The sequence below is a fragment of the Sander lucioperca genome, chromosome 4 (assembly GCF_008315115.2).
Source record: "Sander lucioperca isolate FBNREF2018 chromosome 4, SLUC_FBN_1.2, whole genome shotgun sequence".
NCBI classification, from domain to species: Eukaryota; Metazoa; Chordata; class Actinopteri; order Perciformes; family Percidae; genus Sander; species Sander lucioperca.
In genome coordinates this window covers 33,002,290-33,018,840 of record NC_050176.1, presented here as the reverse complement: position 1 = coordinate 33,018,840, position 16,551 = coordinate 33,002,290, and the positions used below count along the sequence as shown (strand labels likewise).

At 38.6% G+C, this 16,551-nt stretch overlaps 1 protein-coding gene across 9 annotated transcripts in view; it reads left to right on the top strand.

Moving 5' to 3' along the window:
* Positions 1 to 16,551, top strand: part of inpp4b (inositol polyphosphate-4-phosphatase type II B) — a 258,561-nt gene extending 242,010 nt beyond the window's left edge. For 7 of the 9 annotated variants that reach the window (XM_031277067.2, XM_031277070.2, XM_031277071.2 and 4 more), the window contains 8 exons: positions 2,769 to 2,941; positions 3,632 to 3,755; positions 4,263 to 4,389; positions 6,219 to 6,359; positions 6,820 to 6,917; positions 7,739 to 7,851; positions 8,715 to 8,869; positions 10,950 to 11,124. In XM_031277067.2, coding sequence (XP_031132927.1) covers positions 2,769 to 2,941; positions 3,632 to 3,755; positions 4,263 to 4,389; positions 6,219 to 6,359; positions 6,820 to 6,917; positions 7,739 to 7,851; positions 8,715 to 8,869; positions 10,950 to 11,124 — 1,106 coding nt within the window. Of the gene's footprint in view, positions 1 to 2,768; positions 2,942 to 3,631; positions 3,756 to 4,262; positions 4,390 to 6,218; positions 6,360 to 6,819; positions 6,918 to 7,738; positions 7,852 to 8,714; positions 8,870 to 10,949; positions 11,159 to 15,444 lie in introns of those variants that run through there. The other 2 variants (XM_031277069.2, XM_031277068.2) reach the window with 2 other exon arrangements.

Genomic DNA, 16,551 nt, shown 5'->3' with positions numbered 1-16,551 from the left:
TGGGCTGGCGAAGAGATGACAGCTGGTGTTCTGTTTCCTCCTTCTCTGTGCAGAGGCGGTATTTGTAGAATGAGATAAGACATGATTTTTCTGACAAGGCAAGGGCAAGGCTGATTTGCTATACATTATTGGTGGTATCCAACTGTGCTTGTGTGTGTCTACGTGTCAACACTGATGCCCCCACTTCCCCCTAAGAACTTTTCAATATGTTGAAGTTAAACCGAATGCATGTTGGGAAAACTAGTTTTGGTACATTGCTTACCCAACACTGCCCCCTGTTGGCTAGTGAGATCATCAGAAACTTGTTTTGTAAGGAGGAAATGCATCTAAGACCCCATAAAAAATTGAGTATGTAGAGTGACAAAATTAAGGAAAATATAAGGAAATAGAGGAGCTTTTTCACGGCTGCAAAAGTAAATACAACTTGGATAAATATAAAATCAGTGTATTATGACAATTTGTATATAGTTTATAGTGAATACCTGGGATTCCTAACCAGGGGTACTTGTACTTTAGGGGCTACTTCTGCAGTTGTCAGGGCGTAAATAGAAGGCTCAACTAAATAACTCAACCAAACCCAAATAACTCACCTGCTTGTGATTTGATTGTATGATATATCCATATTTTTGTGTTCAGTAGGAAGATGTGCAAATAGGATTACAAATTGGTGTGAGGCTGATCTTTAATCATTTACAAACATCATACTGTTTGTAAATGATTAAAGATCAACCTGATCAGTAAGCTGCCCATCAACCTGAGTCAGTTGTAACACATCAACAATACATATTGCAATTGAATGTTTGGAAACTAGTTAGCAAGCATTGAGGTAAGCTGAAATAGCTAGCTAATAGTTGTTAGCTAAAAGTAATGACTAAACCGTTTCTCCAGCCCTGCCACAACCAAGCAATTGGCATACTGTCAATGACCCACTATCATTGACTTTCACTTTGGAGTAATCTTTCTCTGCATTATGTTTCACTCCAACATCCTGTTCCAACAGGAATTACACCACATTAAGGGAGTAAAATAACCTAGTGACCTACTGTACAGTGTGAGGTGTCTTTTAGGCATTTGGGCAGTAAATTTAAGGAGCCCTTTTTTCTTGATGATGCAACAACCAGCGCAAGCAGCCCTCAGTTTGCTATTTTCCTGGCACAGGTGGGAGATTCATTCAGATGAGGCAGTAGAAAGCAAGTTGTCTGTATTTTGGTTGACATTGACTTTTAGACAATGTGCAAAGTCATTCCACTGCAATGTGGTGACTTTGTTAAAGGAAACAAACTAAATACTTTGGGCAAATGTGCAGAAATAACTGAATAATGCTTGAAAAACTCAACACCGTCCAACCAGGAGATGCATTTAAATCAGCATCAAAAAAATTACAATTAATGGGCGCCCGGATAGCTCAGTTGGTAGAGTGGGCGCCCATATATAGAGGTTTACTCCTCGACGCAGCGGGCCCGGGTTCGACTCCAACCTGCGGCCCTTTGCTGCATGTCATTCCCCCTCTTTCTCTCTCATTTCTTCAGCTGTCCTGTGAATAAAGGCCTAAAAATGCCCAAAAAATAATCTTTAAAAAAGAAGAAATTATGATAAATGTGGTTAAAGCATGAACATCATTAAAGCAGTCTGCGTGAAAATAAATGGGTGATTCTTACAGTATTTGTTGTAAACAGCTGTGTAACACTGTATGAAATCCTTCTTCTTCAGTTCATAAATTCTCTGCAGCCATCTGATTGCAACAGGACAGATATGTTGATAAATCTGCAGCCTGTGATTTGAGAAGTGCCTGCCACAGCGTGGTCCCATTACACACAGCTGTTCACTGTGTTTATCTTGATTAAATTACATGCAAAAACAACACCAGGCTGTTAAAAACACCACAAACACCTGTACACACATCAGATTGGTGTGTTTATGCGAGAGACATCAGATTACTGGGGCTCATTAATTCTGTTCATCATTGCTGCCTTTCCAACTTTTTTTGACAAACATGGTGTTTGTTGTTTTATTCTTGAAATATATTATGGTGCAAATGCTGGTGTGTCACATCAATTACGGTATGATGTGAATGTTTAGGACGTAATGTAGTGTAGAATTATGACTTAAATAGCGTCAGGTTGATGTAATCACATTAACGGCTTCAACAAACTATTTGTTAAAATTAATTATATCGTCAGCATACTAATTAACTGTTAAGAAACCCCACACCATCTGCTTTTGAGTGCAGATTTGTGATGGTGTGTGTTTGTCGTGCCATTAGCCAGACAACTATCATTTCCTGGGAGAGTGTAGAGCCATTGTTTAATATCATACTTCACTGATTTGCACAAGTGATGTGACTGGTTGAGAGTGTATTTATTGCTGTTATTCGTTATCACCACACCCACCGATATATATTTCTACTTCAACCAGCCCTTTACACTTTGCACTGCTGCACTTACATGAAGGCCTGAAGGCCTGAGGCCATGTTTTATTTTATGTTCATACAAAGTTTAATATGTTATGTTTTTGTATGTGGGTTTCTCAAGTTAACAGCTGGCCAATTATTTCCTTTAAACAGCTTGAAATGTTTGTATGTGTTTGATGTTTTCCTTACCGGTAGTTACCCCATTTTCAAGGAAACATGAACGGCTAAACCGGTTTCACCTCACAGATAAGCTGCATGTTGTTTTTGGCTGAGAATACAAGCGTTAAGACATGTTTTAATCTACAACCACATCAACTCTGTGTACACCTACCCCTTTTTATCCCATATTTCTCTGCAGGCGACTGGAGGGAGCAGCTGCGTCCTCTGGTGACCAGGTTAAAGGAGTGTGTGATGGAGGTGGTGGAGAAGGCAAAGAGAGCCATGACTTTTGTGCTCCTGCAGGAGGCAGCCTGCAGCATTCCACAGGGCTTCCTCCTACAACAGAGGCGAGATGTGGTCTTCAGTCAAGCAGTAGGTAGCCACACTGAGATAATTAACAACTCTATAAAAGTCCTTAGTAAATTTAGTTAGTTTATCTGACCCTAGTAAATGTTTAATTGTATATGCCCTCTGTTCACAAAACTAACAATCCTTCACTTCGTAAATTCAAATTTTAAAGAAATACTTTAATTTCAGTCAATTGAACTGTAAAGTAATCTAATTGTTTGTCCTTTGTGATCCAAAATGCAACACACTCATTGCCATGCTAAACTTGTGCCTAGCTTGTCCAAACAACATTAAAACCTTTTTTAACAAATCATTAAATGTCCACATACGGGGCGACCTCTAGCTCACCCAGGAAGAGCGTGCGCCCCATGTAGGCTGAGGCCTTTGCAGCGGTCTTGGTTCGAATCCGACCTGCGGCCCTTTGCTGTGTGTCATCCCCCATCTCTCTCCCACCTTTCCTGTCTATTCACTGTCACTCTGAAATAAAGGGAAAAAAAGCCCCCAAAAAATAAAAAATGTCCACATACACTCAAACTCAAGTCTTGAAGCGTTACATTTTTTTAAAGCTCATAAATTAATTTGCTCACTGCTTGCTTCAACAAGCTGTTGACAAAAATCTTCATCATTAGAGAATTACGTGTGTGTGTGTGTGTGTGTGTGTGTGTGTGTGTGTGTGTGTGTGTGTGTGTGTGTGTTTGTTTGTTTGTTTTGCAGCTAGCAGCATTAGCCTGTGGTTTTGTCATGAGGCTATATGCAGGAATGCAGGACCAAGGCTTCCTGAGGCAGCTCCACCTAGTTGGCCTGGTGGCCCAGTTTGAGAGTCTGCTCAGCACCTACAGTGAGTCATTTTTTAACAACCTCAAAGCCTCCACTGAACACAGCTGTTTTGCTTTGCTTTTATTTGAGTAACTTAATGAGTGAATGTTAGGCCATAACAAATCACAACATGTAGCAAATGAGTCATTGGTTTATTATGGATAGATTCAGATCAGTACAGAGACTAGAGATTGAATTTAAGGGAGTTCCTTGTAAAATATGAGTACCACGCAGCTCCTTCATGCTAGTTTGACAAAGCTCATGATTCACCTCTCAAGGAAGTAAAATGTATTGGTCAGCAAAAATAAAAGCTGAAAGACCGCTTATTCCTTAACCCATTTATATGATAAAAGCAATGCATCTTCAGTATCATATGTGGGCAGTTTCTGAATTATATTCTTTATCCGGATTTAACTCGGAAAATGTAAGCCTTTTTAGTTACTCAAAAAACTCATTTTGAGTAACTAAAAAGACGTTTGACGAGCAAGTATTAAATCACTGCTAATCTTGTTTTGTCGAACTGTTTAAGGTGAGGAGATCGGGATGCTGGAGGACATGGAGGTTGGAATCTCAGACCTGCAGAGAGTCACGTTCCAGATTACAGAAGCCAAGACAGATGACCTTAGTGACCTCCAGCCTTTAGTGTGTGGCCGGCGGTGAGACATCATCTCCTTCTCTGTTTGCTTTTCTTTGTTTGAATATAACATGTTTAATTTGTCTCTTCATTAGAAAAAACTACTGACCCGATTTTCATTAAACTTGGTGGAAGGGTGTGGCATGGGATAAGGAAGAACCCATTACATTTTAGGATCACGCGGCAGATACACACACATTTTTTTCTCACTTTCAATAACATTGCAAAATGGGGCGTTGAATGTGCATTCACGTGATGTCGGAATAATCAGAAAAATTCACACTTCCTTAACATTGTTGCCCTTCCAGTTTCATTATAATTTCTTTAAAAGGCTCGACATGTAACTGCAATTTCTTTGAAAGGTTTAGGGAAAAAGAAAGCAATTAGGTACTAATTATAGGGTGTGTAGTTTGTAAACATTACCCAACTATGCTACAACTGTGTAATTTTTTTTCTTACTGTGAAAAACTACAAAATCCTGCAAATGAACATATTCATTTTACCTGACCAAGGTCTGAGGACTGAAACGCTCTTAATGAAGTGATTAAAATGATCAACAGTGTGCAAGTGTTTTGGCTTTTTCTCAGTTTTTTCTTTTAATGAGTGGTTACTTTTACTTAAATTTAAACCAAAATTCCATGGTTCTTTCCAAAACACTCGCATCAAGGAGCATGTCAGAGTAAAACATTCTCTGCATAATTTCTTACTGTATATTTAACCCTGTACAAAGGTTTCAGTCTAACATTAGTAATATTATTAACTAATTATTATATTATATTAATAACAATTGTGCTGACCTTTGAAACCTCATCTTCCATGTTTGGACTTTCACCCAGACAGAAACCTCCTTTATTATTTCCAGAGCCGGTGTTTTCACAACAAGAGGTTCCAGACCAAATATTGACTATTCACTATGAGAATACACTGGTGTTGTGGTGAATTTCATATGACCTTATAGAGACATATGAGTATGTTAACTATATATATAGTTTTTTTATATAGGGAATAAAGCAATATTCAATGTTCTGAGATAAAAGATAAAATGGGTATTGAACAGTTTTGATTAGTTACTGTAATATTACTGGAGGGAATATTGATATTGACTAATCTACTAGAATCAAAAGTCTGCTTTGTTTTTGTGCCACTTTTTTCCGCGTGCAGCCTGTGAATCAAACTCCAGACCACAAGGCATGAATTAACATATTGTCTTGTTACAGAGTATTTATTATCCACTCTCTAATCATAATTATTAAAGGTATATGTGACTTATATGGCACTTTGGGGGCAAATTCCAGCGAGTGGGTTTGTTTGTGTAGCTACAATTATAGCAAAGCTTGGTGCTCAGGGGGGTTGTAGTATGAGCTGTTTATGCCAAACAAAACCCCAAGTGACCTGTAAAATAAAGAAATGCTGATAATATGTCAAGCAGCACAACTGTGCCATACAGCCGGTAAAGAGGACATGGTTCAGACTTTTGAATCTTGGCAGTTTGAATACCCTCCCCCTTCTGCAGTAAATACATATTGTAGTTTACTTGTACGACATTTGCCACGATAAGGTCAAGTCAGTTATGTGAGCCGGTTACTGTGTGCATTATGCCAAGTGTGATAAGATGATACACTCCTCTTGCCCCACCCCCTCCATGTCAATCTGTAAAGCAATATCTTTCACATACTTACTTTCTCTCTTCTCTCATGCATAAACACAAACAGTCTCTCTTGGTATAGCTTGCTCAGACCTGTCTTTACGTGTCAAATTCTACAGCATTGCAGAACCTATTGGAATTTCTGATTAATCATGTTTCTGTTGTCTCTTTTACCTCCCATTTGTTTTTCTTCTTCCTGCATTCAGAGACCACTTCACAGTAGAAGTGCCATTACCACGACTGGTTTTCCAGACCTTGCCAGAGGAGATCAAGGAGGGCAAGCCTCTACGAGTATTCCCGGTGCTGTTTAACGTGGGCATCAATGAACAGCAAACAATAGCAGAGAGGTACTGCAGACAGTCCTTGTTCACTCCAATCTGTTGCACTTAACACAAGCAACATGTTAACTAAGGCCAGTGTGGTCTAAAACTAATCAATATCACGTAAGAACTGTAGTTGTGCACAGCGTCTTCTTTATGATTCATTCTTGCAAAGTGCATCTGTATCCAAAAATTTAAATTAAAATAATCCTTCTGTGCTTGAAGCATTCAAAACTCTAATGGCATACTCACTTTTCCTCATAGACAAAGAACTGCTTAACATGTAACTATGTTGTATTTACTTATGTTAATTGGTTGAAAATGTTTTAACAAAAAACAAAGCAACTATTTTCATGGTTTATCTCCTTATTTTAGCTGCATTTAGCATTCGCTTGGCAATATTGTAATTTCGAATGATAAACTATTATTTGTTAAACGTCTTGGTGATGCTCCACCATAGCCCTCATTCTCTCTGTCATTCTCTCAGGTTTGGAGATATCTCTCTACAAGAAAGAATAAACCAGAGGAACTTTGAGATGTTAGAAGCCTATTGCAAATCATTAAGTGAACAGGTGCCACTAGAATGTAAGTGCACAAATGTTTCTTTTTTCACCACGGACTAATACTCTATCTTTGTCAATCTTTGAAAAATACTATAGGACTTGTGTTCCAGGCCCCACTGCTGCAGCAAAGCGACTCTTGCAGTAACAAAGATGTTCGGGAAAAAAAACTGTATTGACAAATAACTGTTTAAAACTGTTTCAATATGCATTGGGTATCTAATGGAGTTTACCACATCAGGACAATTTATACAATGTCACTTTATCAGTTATAAAGCGAATCTTTGAATGTAATCATCTATAACAAAGTGTGTTAAAGGTGCAGTAGGTAAGACTTATTAAACTAACTTTCTGTCATATTTGCTGAAACTGACCCTATGTTCGAGTAGAACTACATGAAGCAGGTAATTTAAAAAAAAATCTGGCTCCTCTGGCACCACCTCCAGTCTGTAGTGCGATTTACAAAAATCCACCGCTCCCTGTTCAGATGCACCAATCAGGGCCAGGGGGGGTGTCTAACTGCGTGTCAATCACTGCTCATGCACACGCATTCATTCTCCCTTGTGGGGGGAGGGGCTTAGAGACCGTTTGGGCTTTAGCAGAAGGGGGGGGAGGGACTGAGAAGTTGTTGATGTTCAAATTCTTTGGCTAAGTCCTGGATCTTCACAATCCTACCTATAGCACCTTAAGTAAATTGTTTTCTTTTTGTCTGCTAACACATATTACGCCATTAGAACCTGCATTCAGCCCTGAGTAGCAGCCTGTTCTCAAACTTTTATCTTCACCAGAACAAAGTATGAAACAGAACCCCTCACTGGCAATGTGCTTTGTGCTTTTTATCAACAGTTCTACCATGTTTTCAGACACCAACTGACATAAAGGAATTACTTGAAACCCTGGGCCAGAATGTAGTTACAAAGAAGAGAAAGAACGTGGAGATACTGTGGATTGCTGGAACAGTGAGCACTGTTTTTATTTTAACTTTTTGTCCTTGTCAAGGAAGACAGTATTCCATGAACCGTATAAATAAACATCCTCTCTTGCATAACCAGGGTAACTGTGATCTGTAAACACTTAGATGCAGTCTAGTATGACGTTTTTGACATTTTTACATTTCATGGGCTTTAATGGAAGCTAAACAAAAAGCCTGAGCATGATGGATTGACTTCGGAAGACGATACTGCATAGACGCTGACCTTTAACCTGATATTCAGTATCTGTCAATGAATTGTTATACATGTTCTTACAGTGATTGTGATTCACAGAACAGTCTTGTCTTGTTTCTGTTCAAACAAGACTAAGAGTTTACAACCATGCTAGCAGCTCTGTGCTGATGTTAGATGAAATAATGGTCATGTTTATCATCTTAGTTTTGTGTGTTAGCATTCTAACATTTGCTAATTAGCACTAAACAAAATTCTGCTAAGGCTGATGGGAAAGTCATTAGTTTTACATATGTAATCATAAAACAAAGTATTGTACTGATAAAAATGTTGACCTAATGATGGTGCTAGATCCTCTGGGGATCATGAATGTCTCTACAAAGTTTAGTGGCAATCCATCCAATAGCTGTTGAGACAATTCAGTTTTGACCACAGTAGTGGATCAATTGACCGTCAATGCTGCTAGCATGGCTAAAAAGGCACCATCAAAAATCTCCAGGGTTGGATGATACTCAAATTTGCAATTTATGTCAAAAAGCAAATGTAAAACCAGGCACAGTTTTCTTACAAGATGGGTCAATTACTGACAAAAAAGGAACAGTTCACATTAATTATGCATGTAATCATTGCATGTGTTTTTTTTCTCCACTACCCTCCAGATCTGCCGAAGGTTAAATGGCATCAGGTTTACCAGCTGTAAAAGTGCCAAAGACCGGACATCCATGTCTGTCACATTAGAGCAGTGTGCCCTCCTACGTGACGAACACCAGCTCAGCAAGGATGTCTTCATCCGTGCACTGGACTGTATGCGGAGGTAAGACCGTGATAAAAGATAGTATAAAACTATTATGGGTGCAAGTTATTGTTCCAATAAATCCCAAACATGCTACTTTTTGCATAAAGACATAGTTCTCTACTTTGCTTCAGTAGTATGGAGCCATGCAGTTTTGTTTTGTTTGCTCGGATAAAATCTCAGGGATCTGTCTCTGAGATTTCTGCCACCACCCCCAATGCAATGGGTAGCAACTTGTCTTTCCAGAGAAAATGTGCTGGTTTCTTTGGATAATCCACAGACCTCACTCCGAACGGTTTTAATTGGAACTACTTTCTATAAAAGTAATAGTTCCTATAAAAGCGATAGACAATGAGCTCTATGGATTATCCAGAGTAGCCAGTTGCAGAGTTTTCAGTGAGGATATCTCGAAATCTCAAATTGTAAAACCTAAACTATCAGCATGGCTAGATACTACAAGAGGCAAGTGATAACAATTGGGTAAACTGATCCTTTAGCCAATATTGCCAAAGATTTAGCAATTGCATTCTGTAATACTTTAATAGACATGTTACTACAAACGTCTGGTTGAAGTAATAACCTGCACCCATAACACGTTATATGAGCAAAAGCTGGGTCCACCGCACACATCAAAGACATGTTGTCTGCACCTTCTCCTTCCATCTTATCACCGTTCGATGTGCCAGTAAAAACATTATCATGTGTTCCCTTCACCACCTTACCTCACACATTCAAAGGCAACCATGCATGTTCCTATCAGTGCTGCAGGGACACTGCTGCCTTTATTGTTTGTGTGTGCCAGCAGGGTAAACATCTACATCTGCATCTGTCTGAATCTGATAAGTTCTAAATTTAGAACTTTGTTAAGGCTTTTGGTGAAGTGCTTATCTAAAATGCCTGTGGTAATGACCAGCGGATGGCAGTTGTGGTGAACACTTTATTTGAAGGGTTATGCATAACCATGACATGACACCTGTCATGAACCTGTTATGACACTTTTAATGTCAAGTTGGCATTGTTTGAGACGTTTGTGTTATGGAAATGTTACATTAACCTAGACAACATAGTACTAGGTTAGTACAACATAGCCTGACAGATGTCAGGCTATGTTGTACTTGTTGCAAAGTGAAAGTGAAATAGAAAGTCTGTTTATTTTCTTTGGCCCCGTGGAAGGAAAACCCGGAAAGAAAACCAACAACAAATATTGTCAGTTGTGTTAGATGAATAAGAGGATGGGACATTACATGACCAAATATACAAATAACAACTGGTCACAACTCAATCACTCAACATATTCTACAACTAGGGTCAGAAATTTGGTGGTTTGTACATGCAACAACAAAGCAGATTCAGTGCATACAGTGTCTTCTTGTCAGTCTAGCCATCAGGTGTTTGGCTAGATAGTATTTGGCTGCTGTTTCTATCACTCCAGACTATGGCTAACTAAAACCTCCAGATATGTGCTTGTCTGACTTTTCCAAATTATCATCACATTATCCACATAGGCTAAATATCCTTCCTTACATGGACCTTTTGCACCCAACCAATGGTCCTGATTATCTCAAAAGGAAGCAGTTTCATTCTTTGATAATGATGTGTTCTGTGCTGCTGGCAGTGAGTTAAGTCTGGCATAAACACAGTGTGAATGAAGTCAAATGCTATCCAAAAGGAAATCGAAACCGTAAACAAGGATTCTTTCGCTCTAGACTTAAGTGAATGCTTATCAGCTGGATCAGATGTAATGAAAACACATTCTACATAAAACCTTCACTATAAAATGTGCATCAAACTGCATGACTCCCCTATGCATCCTCTGCCAACCAAGTAATTTCATTATGTGGCTTAACGTGCAGCTTTTCGTGAGCCTGTTTCTTACATTTCTGCTCCGTCATCGCTGCCTGCTTGTCTGTGGCTCTTTGAAGCAAAGTCTGTACCAATGGCTCTGTGTCTAAGTGGGCCTTCTGGTACCAGCCTGTATGGGCTCTTAAGTGGTCAATCTGTGCTAGAAGTGCCACTTAGACAGTATCTAGACTGTAATAACACCCCAGTGTTTTGATCTGTCTCTGTTCGTTCTGTTTCACTCTGATGTGCGCCCCTGCAGTCGGCTGACCCAGGGAGACATTGGGCAGTGGGAGGACCCTGAGGCTGGCGCCGTGACAGAGAACAAACCAGCGTCACGACACTTTTACCCCATTGCCCTGCTGCTTGTTAGCTCGCACTTACTGGTTGTGTGGCTCATTTTAAGTCTTGTTTTTCTGCTTGCAAAATATCAATAAATTGCTGACAGTGCCATCTCTACTTACTCCTTTATTCTGTGTTTGCTGGTTATTCTTTTATGAGTAGTTTTTTTAGTGATTTGACTTACTTTTACGTATAAGGGTTATTATCATCAAGTGGTTTAATATCTACCTCAAGCTGTTGGGTGTTAATCACCAAACAGCAGTGGAGGATTGGGAAAAATGTATTTAAATCAGATGGTATTAGGTAAAATAACTGTCAATTAAGTTTCCTCTTTCTTGTTTTGTCAGGAATATTTTATCCGACAAACTTTAGGTAAGTCCTTAATATCTGACAAGAACAAACGTTAGGTTTACACTAACTGCATATCAATATACATACAATTTATATTGACTCTCTGTGGTGGTCCATTACACTGTAGTCTCAACATCACTGATCAGTTTTGATCAATAGAATATAGAAAACATTACACTTCACAACGTTTTGTATCCATAACATGATTGTGTTATTGTACAATTTAGCAGTAAAAGCAGTAGCCTATGTAAGTCAATCCTACATTTTATTTACATAAAGCCCTGTTCTTGCTAATTAAACAACTGGACTTTGGGGTCAAGTGTTGTCTGGCCCATGTCCCAGATGTGAAAGCCCTCTTACTGGACTACTGAATATAATAATATTCCATTATATTTTGTATTTTAAATTGTTACCTGCCACCAGAATTTTGTGATTTCCTTGCCATAAATATAGACGTTTTTACCATAAATTGGTGCCCAAAAATTTATCAGAATGCAGGAATTGAAGTCTTTTACCCTCAAAATTTCCTGGGGGAGACCTGACCCCCCCTGCTTTATGTGTTCCCCCAAAGGTCAATTCTGAGCAAGGAAAAACCCTGAAGTATAATCACAGACAGCCATAAAAACATTAAAATTGCAGAGTTAGAGAGTTAAAACAGATGAAAAGATGGAGAGCCAGACAGACATTATGTACAGTATCAACAGAGAGAAACACGGACAATCGAACAGACAGTGACAACAAAGAACAACATACTGTAGAGAATGACAGCATACAAACGGCATAAACAGACAGACAGTATGTGTACATTTGTTATAAACGTGTGCTCTTTAAAAAGTAGTAAGCATTGCCAGTTACTTACATTAAATGTTTAAAAATCTGTTACATAAGGTGTGGGTCTGTGGGTGGGGCTGCATGGTAATGTGGGCTGGTGTGACTACAGTGCCAGGGCTGAATTTTGGTCCCAGTCCGCCCCTGATCTCCACCACTGAGACTTCCACTTCCCTCTCCTACAATGTATTATGGGTGAATGACATTTGGTTTGTGGCTCTACAAGCATAAAGAAATGACGTTTAAGTTAATAGCAGCATTTTTCTCCAGAAACAATGTCCCACTTGTACCAATTTATGAACAGGCTACTATACAGTAGACAAGAAACCTTGATTCATGATTTGAGTGAAGTGACCCTTAAAGGAAAAGTTGGAAGCACACAGAAGGCCTGTTATGTATTGATCGAGTTCCTTAATGGCAAAAACATTGCAGTATATCAAACTTTAATGATATATATGGCTCTTAATGGTATCCCAGAATTCAGATGGTCTCACTTAACGCTGTTTTTTTACAGGCTGTTTTAATGCTTTAACATGGTGTTTTAATCCAATAAAAACAGTAACCACATCTGTGAAGCTTGTAGTTTTAATTATATGTTGAGAACATGTCACAGATGAGCTGAGGTGTTTGTAGGTCATAGTTGTGGTGAAGGTGTTGTATTGGATTGCATGTAGTTTTTTAATTTTTAAGTATTATGACAGTGGTTTTTCATTGTTTTGGCTGGATTTCCCACACTTTATCTAATAGGGATGAAAATCTTTAAATTAAGCATGCATGTTATTACTATAATCAAAACAAAACTGTCATAAAACATACAAACAGCTTACAATAAAATGCTAACCTTTGCACCTAGAGGCAGCTTTACAATAACAGACAGAGGTTCACTTCCTTTTTCAGGGGCACATCAATTACACTTGTCTAAATCCTGAAAGGCAACACTCGTCACTCGTTTATGTTTCTGGAAAGATAACCGTCTAGCTCTTGCCCAACACCACATTATGCTTTCAAACAGAAATATAATCTTTGATATATGTCTGAAGCATTAGCAGACACGAGTTAATACAGTGTCACAGCACTTTAAGGTACTAAAACCTGATGAAATGAGCCGAGTCTTGGCTGAAAGGTAGTTTTTTTTGATTCATGTAACTACTATTTTTAAATCTAAATGATATGAAATGAACATAATGATCCACATAATCATCCAAAGCATTAAAAAAATCATTAAACAGGAAAGCGCTTCACTGGAACATGTTAAAATACAACAGTTTCTTTGGACAATTGAAGAGTCCCGGTGAAGGAAGAACATATTCTTAGTAAAAAATAGACTTAGAGGAAAAAGTCAGTCTTTACCCCTGGCATTGACTGGTGCTGAAAACAAATTAATCACACAAAGACTGTAGAATATTTAATACAGCATAGCCCTGACAATTCTGGATTCTGATTGGTTGGAAGGTTTAACAGAGACACTAATGACGCACGTGTTTTTTTGCAGTTCTAAATACATATGCCTGTTTTAAACTGTAAGTAAAGATAGCAACAATGAAGTTTAGCTAAAGAGTAAATGGCTTAGGATAATTTGTGTAACTGCCAACAACAACAACAATAACCAAAAAAGGTATATAATTAGCTCAACTACAAGTTTCATTTCAAATGTTTTTGATATTTGTGTGATTGTTAGTTGAGGTCAAGCTGGTAGCCTAGCAACGTCTAAGGGACAGCTGCAGGGAGGGGAGGGGAGAGTACATGAGAGGAAATGCGACCAAAATATAAAGATGTGGAGATGTTGCAGGTCCAGATCTCAGGGAAATATGTATATCTTGATATTAGGGAACACATACATTAAACAACTGTACTTATTAGTTCCACTGGAAGTTTTAACTCAACAATAAATGAACGGAGAGAGAAAGCACACTTTCACTTGATGCAGTAAAAAGACAATTTTACATTCAAATTCAAATCTGTCTCAAATTATTTGAATCTGTCATATAACCAATTCTCCTCTATGGTAGTTAGTGGGGTCCTCTTTCTTACCAGAATGTAGCCCAATTGGAAATTATACATTTAGAGTTCTGCAAACGCATCTTGCAGGTGCACAGAAAAACCACGAGCAACGCCTGCAGAGCTGAATTAGGACAATTTCCATTATTAATTAACATTCAAAAAAGAGCAAGCAAATATTGGCTTCATCTTAAAAACAGTGAGCGACCTTATATCCCCAGAAAACCATGTAATGCCAAGAGCTAAGCAAAAGAAAAAAAAGAGTCCCATCACTCAGCTGGTCCTGACGCTAAGTTGACTTTCTAACCCTGTTCTGCCTCTACCAAACATTTGAGAAAACAATCTCACCACAAGGCCCATTCAGTAGCTTCTCTGGATTTTCCTCTCATATCCCCTGGTCTTCAGCAGCAGACTGGGTTTGCCTAGCCTGGCTCCGCCCTCTTACGTACTTCCGCTCAATTTTCATTTTCCTTCAGTACTCCGTCTGGGTTTGCGGTATATTCACGGGTTTTCTCCAGTCAAATCTTTACCGGTCCAATCAGCGAACAGAGGGAGTGGCTGAGAACCATGACATTGAGGTAATGCGCTAGTTTGAGTTGGTGTTCCGTAATGGCGGCGGAGAAAGATGCGAGCGAAGCCATTCGGTCCGTTGTGGCAACGCTGCCGAATATCCAGAAGTTAAAGCCTGAGCAAGAACAATCTTTGCTGAGTTTTGTTGGTGGCCATGATGTTGCGGCCCTCATCCTCACAGGGTTCGGGAAAAGTTTAATTTTCCAGCTCGCTCCGTTAGTGGTGAAGGAGTTGGCTAAGGCGAACGCTAGCGATGCTAAGCCGACCTCACGACCAAACGTTAGTGATTGGTTTTGGCAGATCCAGAGAGACTCTGGGCAGATCCAATAGTTTTAAACTTCAACAGAGTACCCGCCTTCAAGGAAGTTAACACTTGTCAATGGAGAGAGGGCAGACTCTCTGTACAAATGAAATGTACTAGATGGACACTTGAACCCATACCAAACAAAAGTTGTAAAATTGTGAGCGGCAACAATGGCTGTCTCAGGTGATCTCCGCACAGATGTGATTATATACAGTAATTTATGGCTGATGGTTTAGAGAGCAAATTAAATTGTATTTTGTGTTTATCATCACAAACCTAATTTAAAAACTCATTCATGTTTACTTTTTTGTTTTTCTTTCTTTTTCTCCTCATTCCTTCTTCACCCTGTTTATTTAATCACCAGAGAAGGATGTCGGATTGAGAACGTTCAAAAGAATATTAAATGCAGGAAATATGCCTTCAACATGTTGCAGCTGATGGCCTTTCCCAAGTGCTACCGACCACCAGAGGGAACTTACGGCAAAGTTGACTCTTGAGGACGTAAGCCATGTACTGTAAAACCATTGTCATTGTGTGTTACCCAAGTAGTTATTTTTTCATGGCCTAAGCAGTGCAACTGTGTTGGCAAACTATAGTTTGTCTAGAGTCTTTGTGTGGCTGTACAGTATGTTAATGATTTGTTTTAAGATGTTAAGCCGTTCAACCTGCATTTGTGTGCATGAAGAATTGTGTGTGTGAGAGAGAGAGAGAGAGAGAGAGAGAGAGAGAGAGAGACACACAACAGTATTAACTAAAATGTTCACTTACTACCTTTTCTGAGCTATTTTAGAAGTGATTCAGTAAAAACTTCGAGTTGAGAGTATTTTTTGTTAAATATGCTGTTCCCACGGTCGAGAATAAACTTCCATGCTATAGTGATTTTTGGATGGGAGTATAAACCCCTCTCTACAATGACTTGGAAACAAACCGTTTATAGCCTAATTCCATGTTTGGATGCACTTTTACATAATGAAAGTGCAGATTCATAGCTGAAAGTGTCCAGCTGTATAGGAATTTGTACATTTCTGCAGTTCTTGATCAGCTGATCTGTATTTTTATGGCATCACATATTCAGGTCTAAACTTGTTTTTGACTGTTGCAGACATATTTTCATTAATTTGTAATAAGTAACATACCAGTATTTCAAAGCACATGTTGAATCCTGTTTTCTAACTCATTCCATTATCTTAATGGTTGCACTTAATCTTTTTCCATAATCATTTTATATCTCAAGGTACAGACCAGTGAAACCATATGAAGTACAGGTGGAAGTTAGAACAGAATGAGAATATTGGACCATTATTTCTGAATGCTATATATAAAATTCAAATATTTATTTTTGTATTCTTAAACAATTTTCTTTTATTCTAAGGGCTGATACCTTGGACCTTAATGCATGTTTGAAATGTATTTGTTGTGTTGTATATTGGACATTTACAATTGTCTATTTGAAATAAAATAATGGATTGAT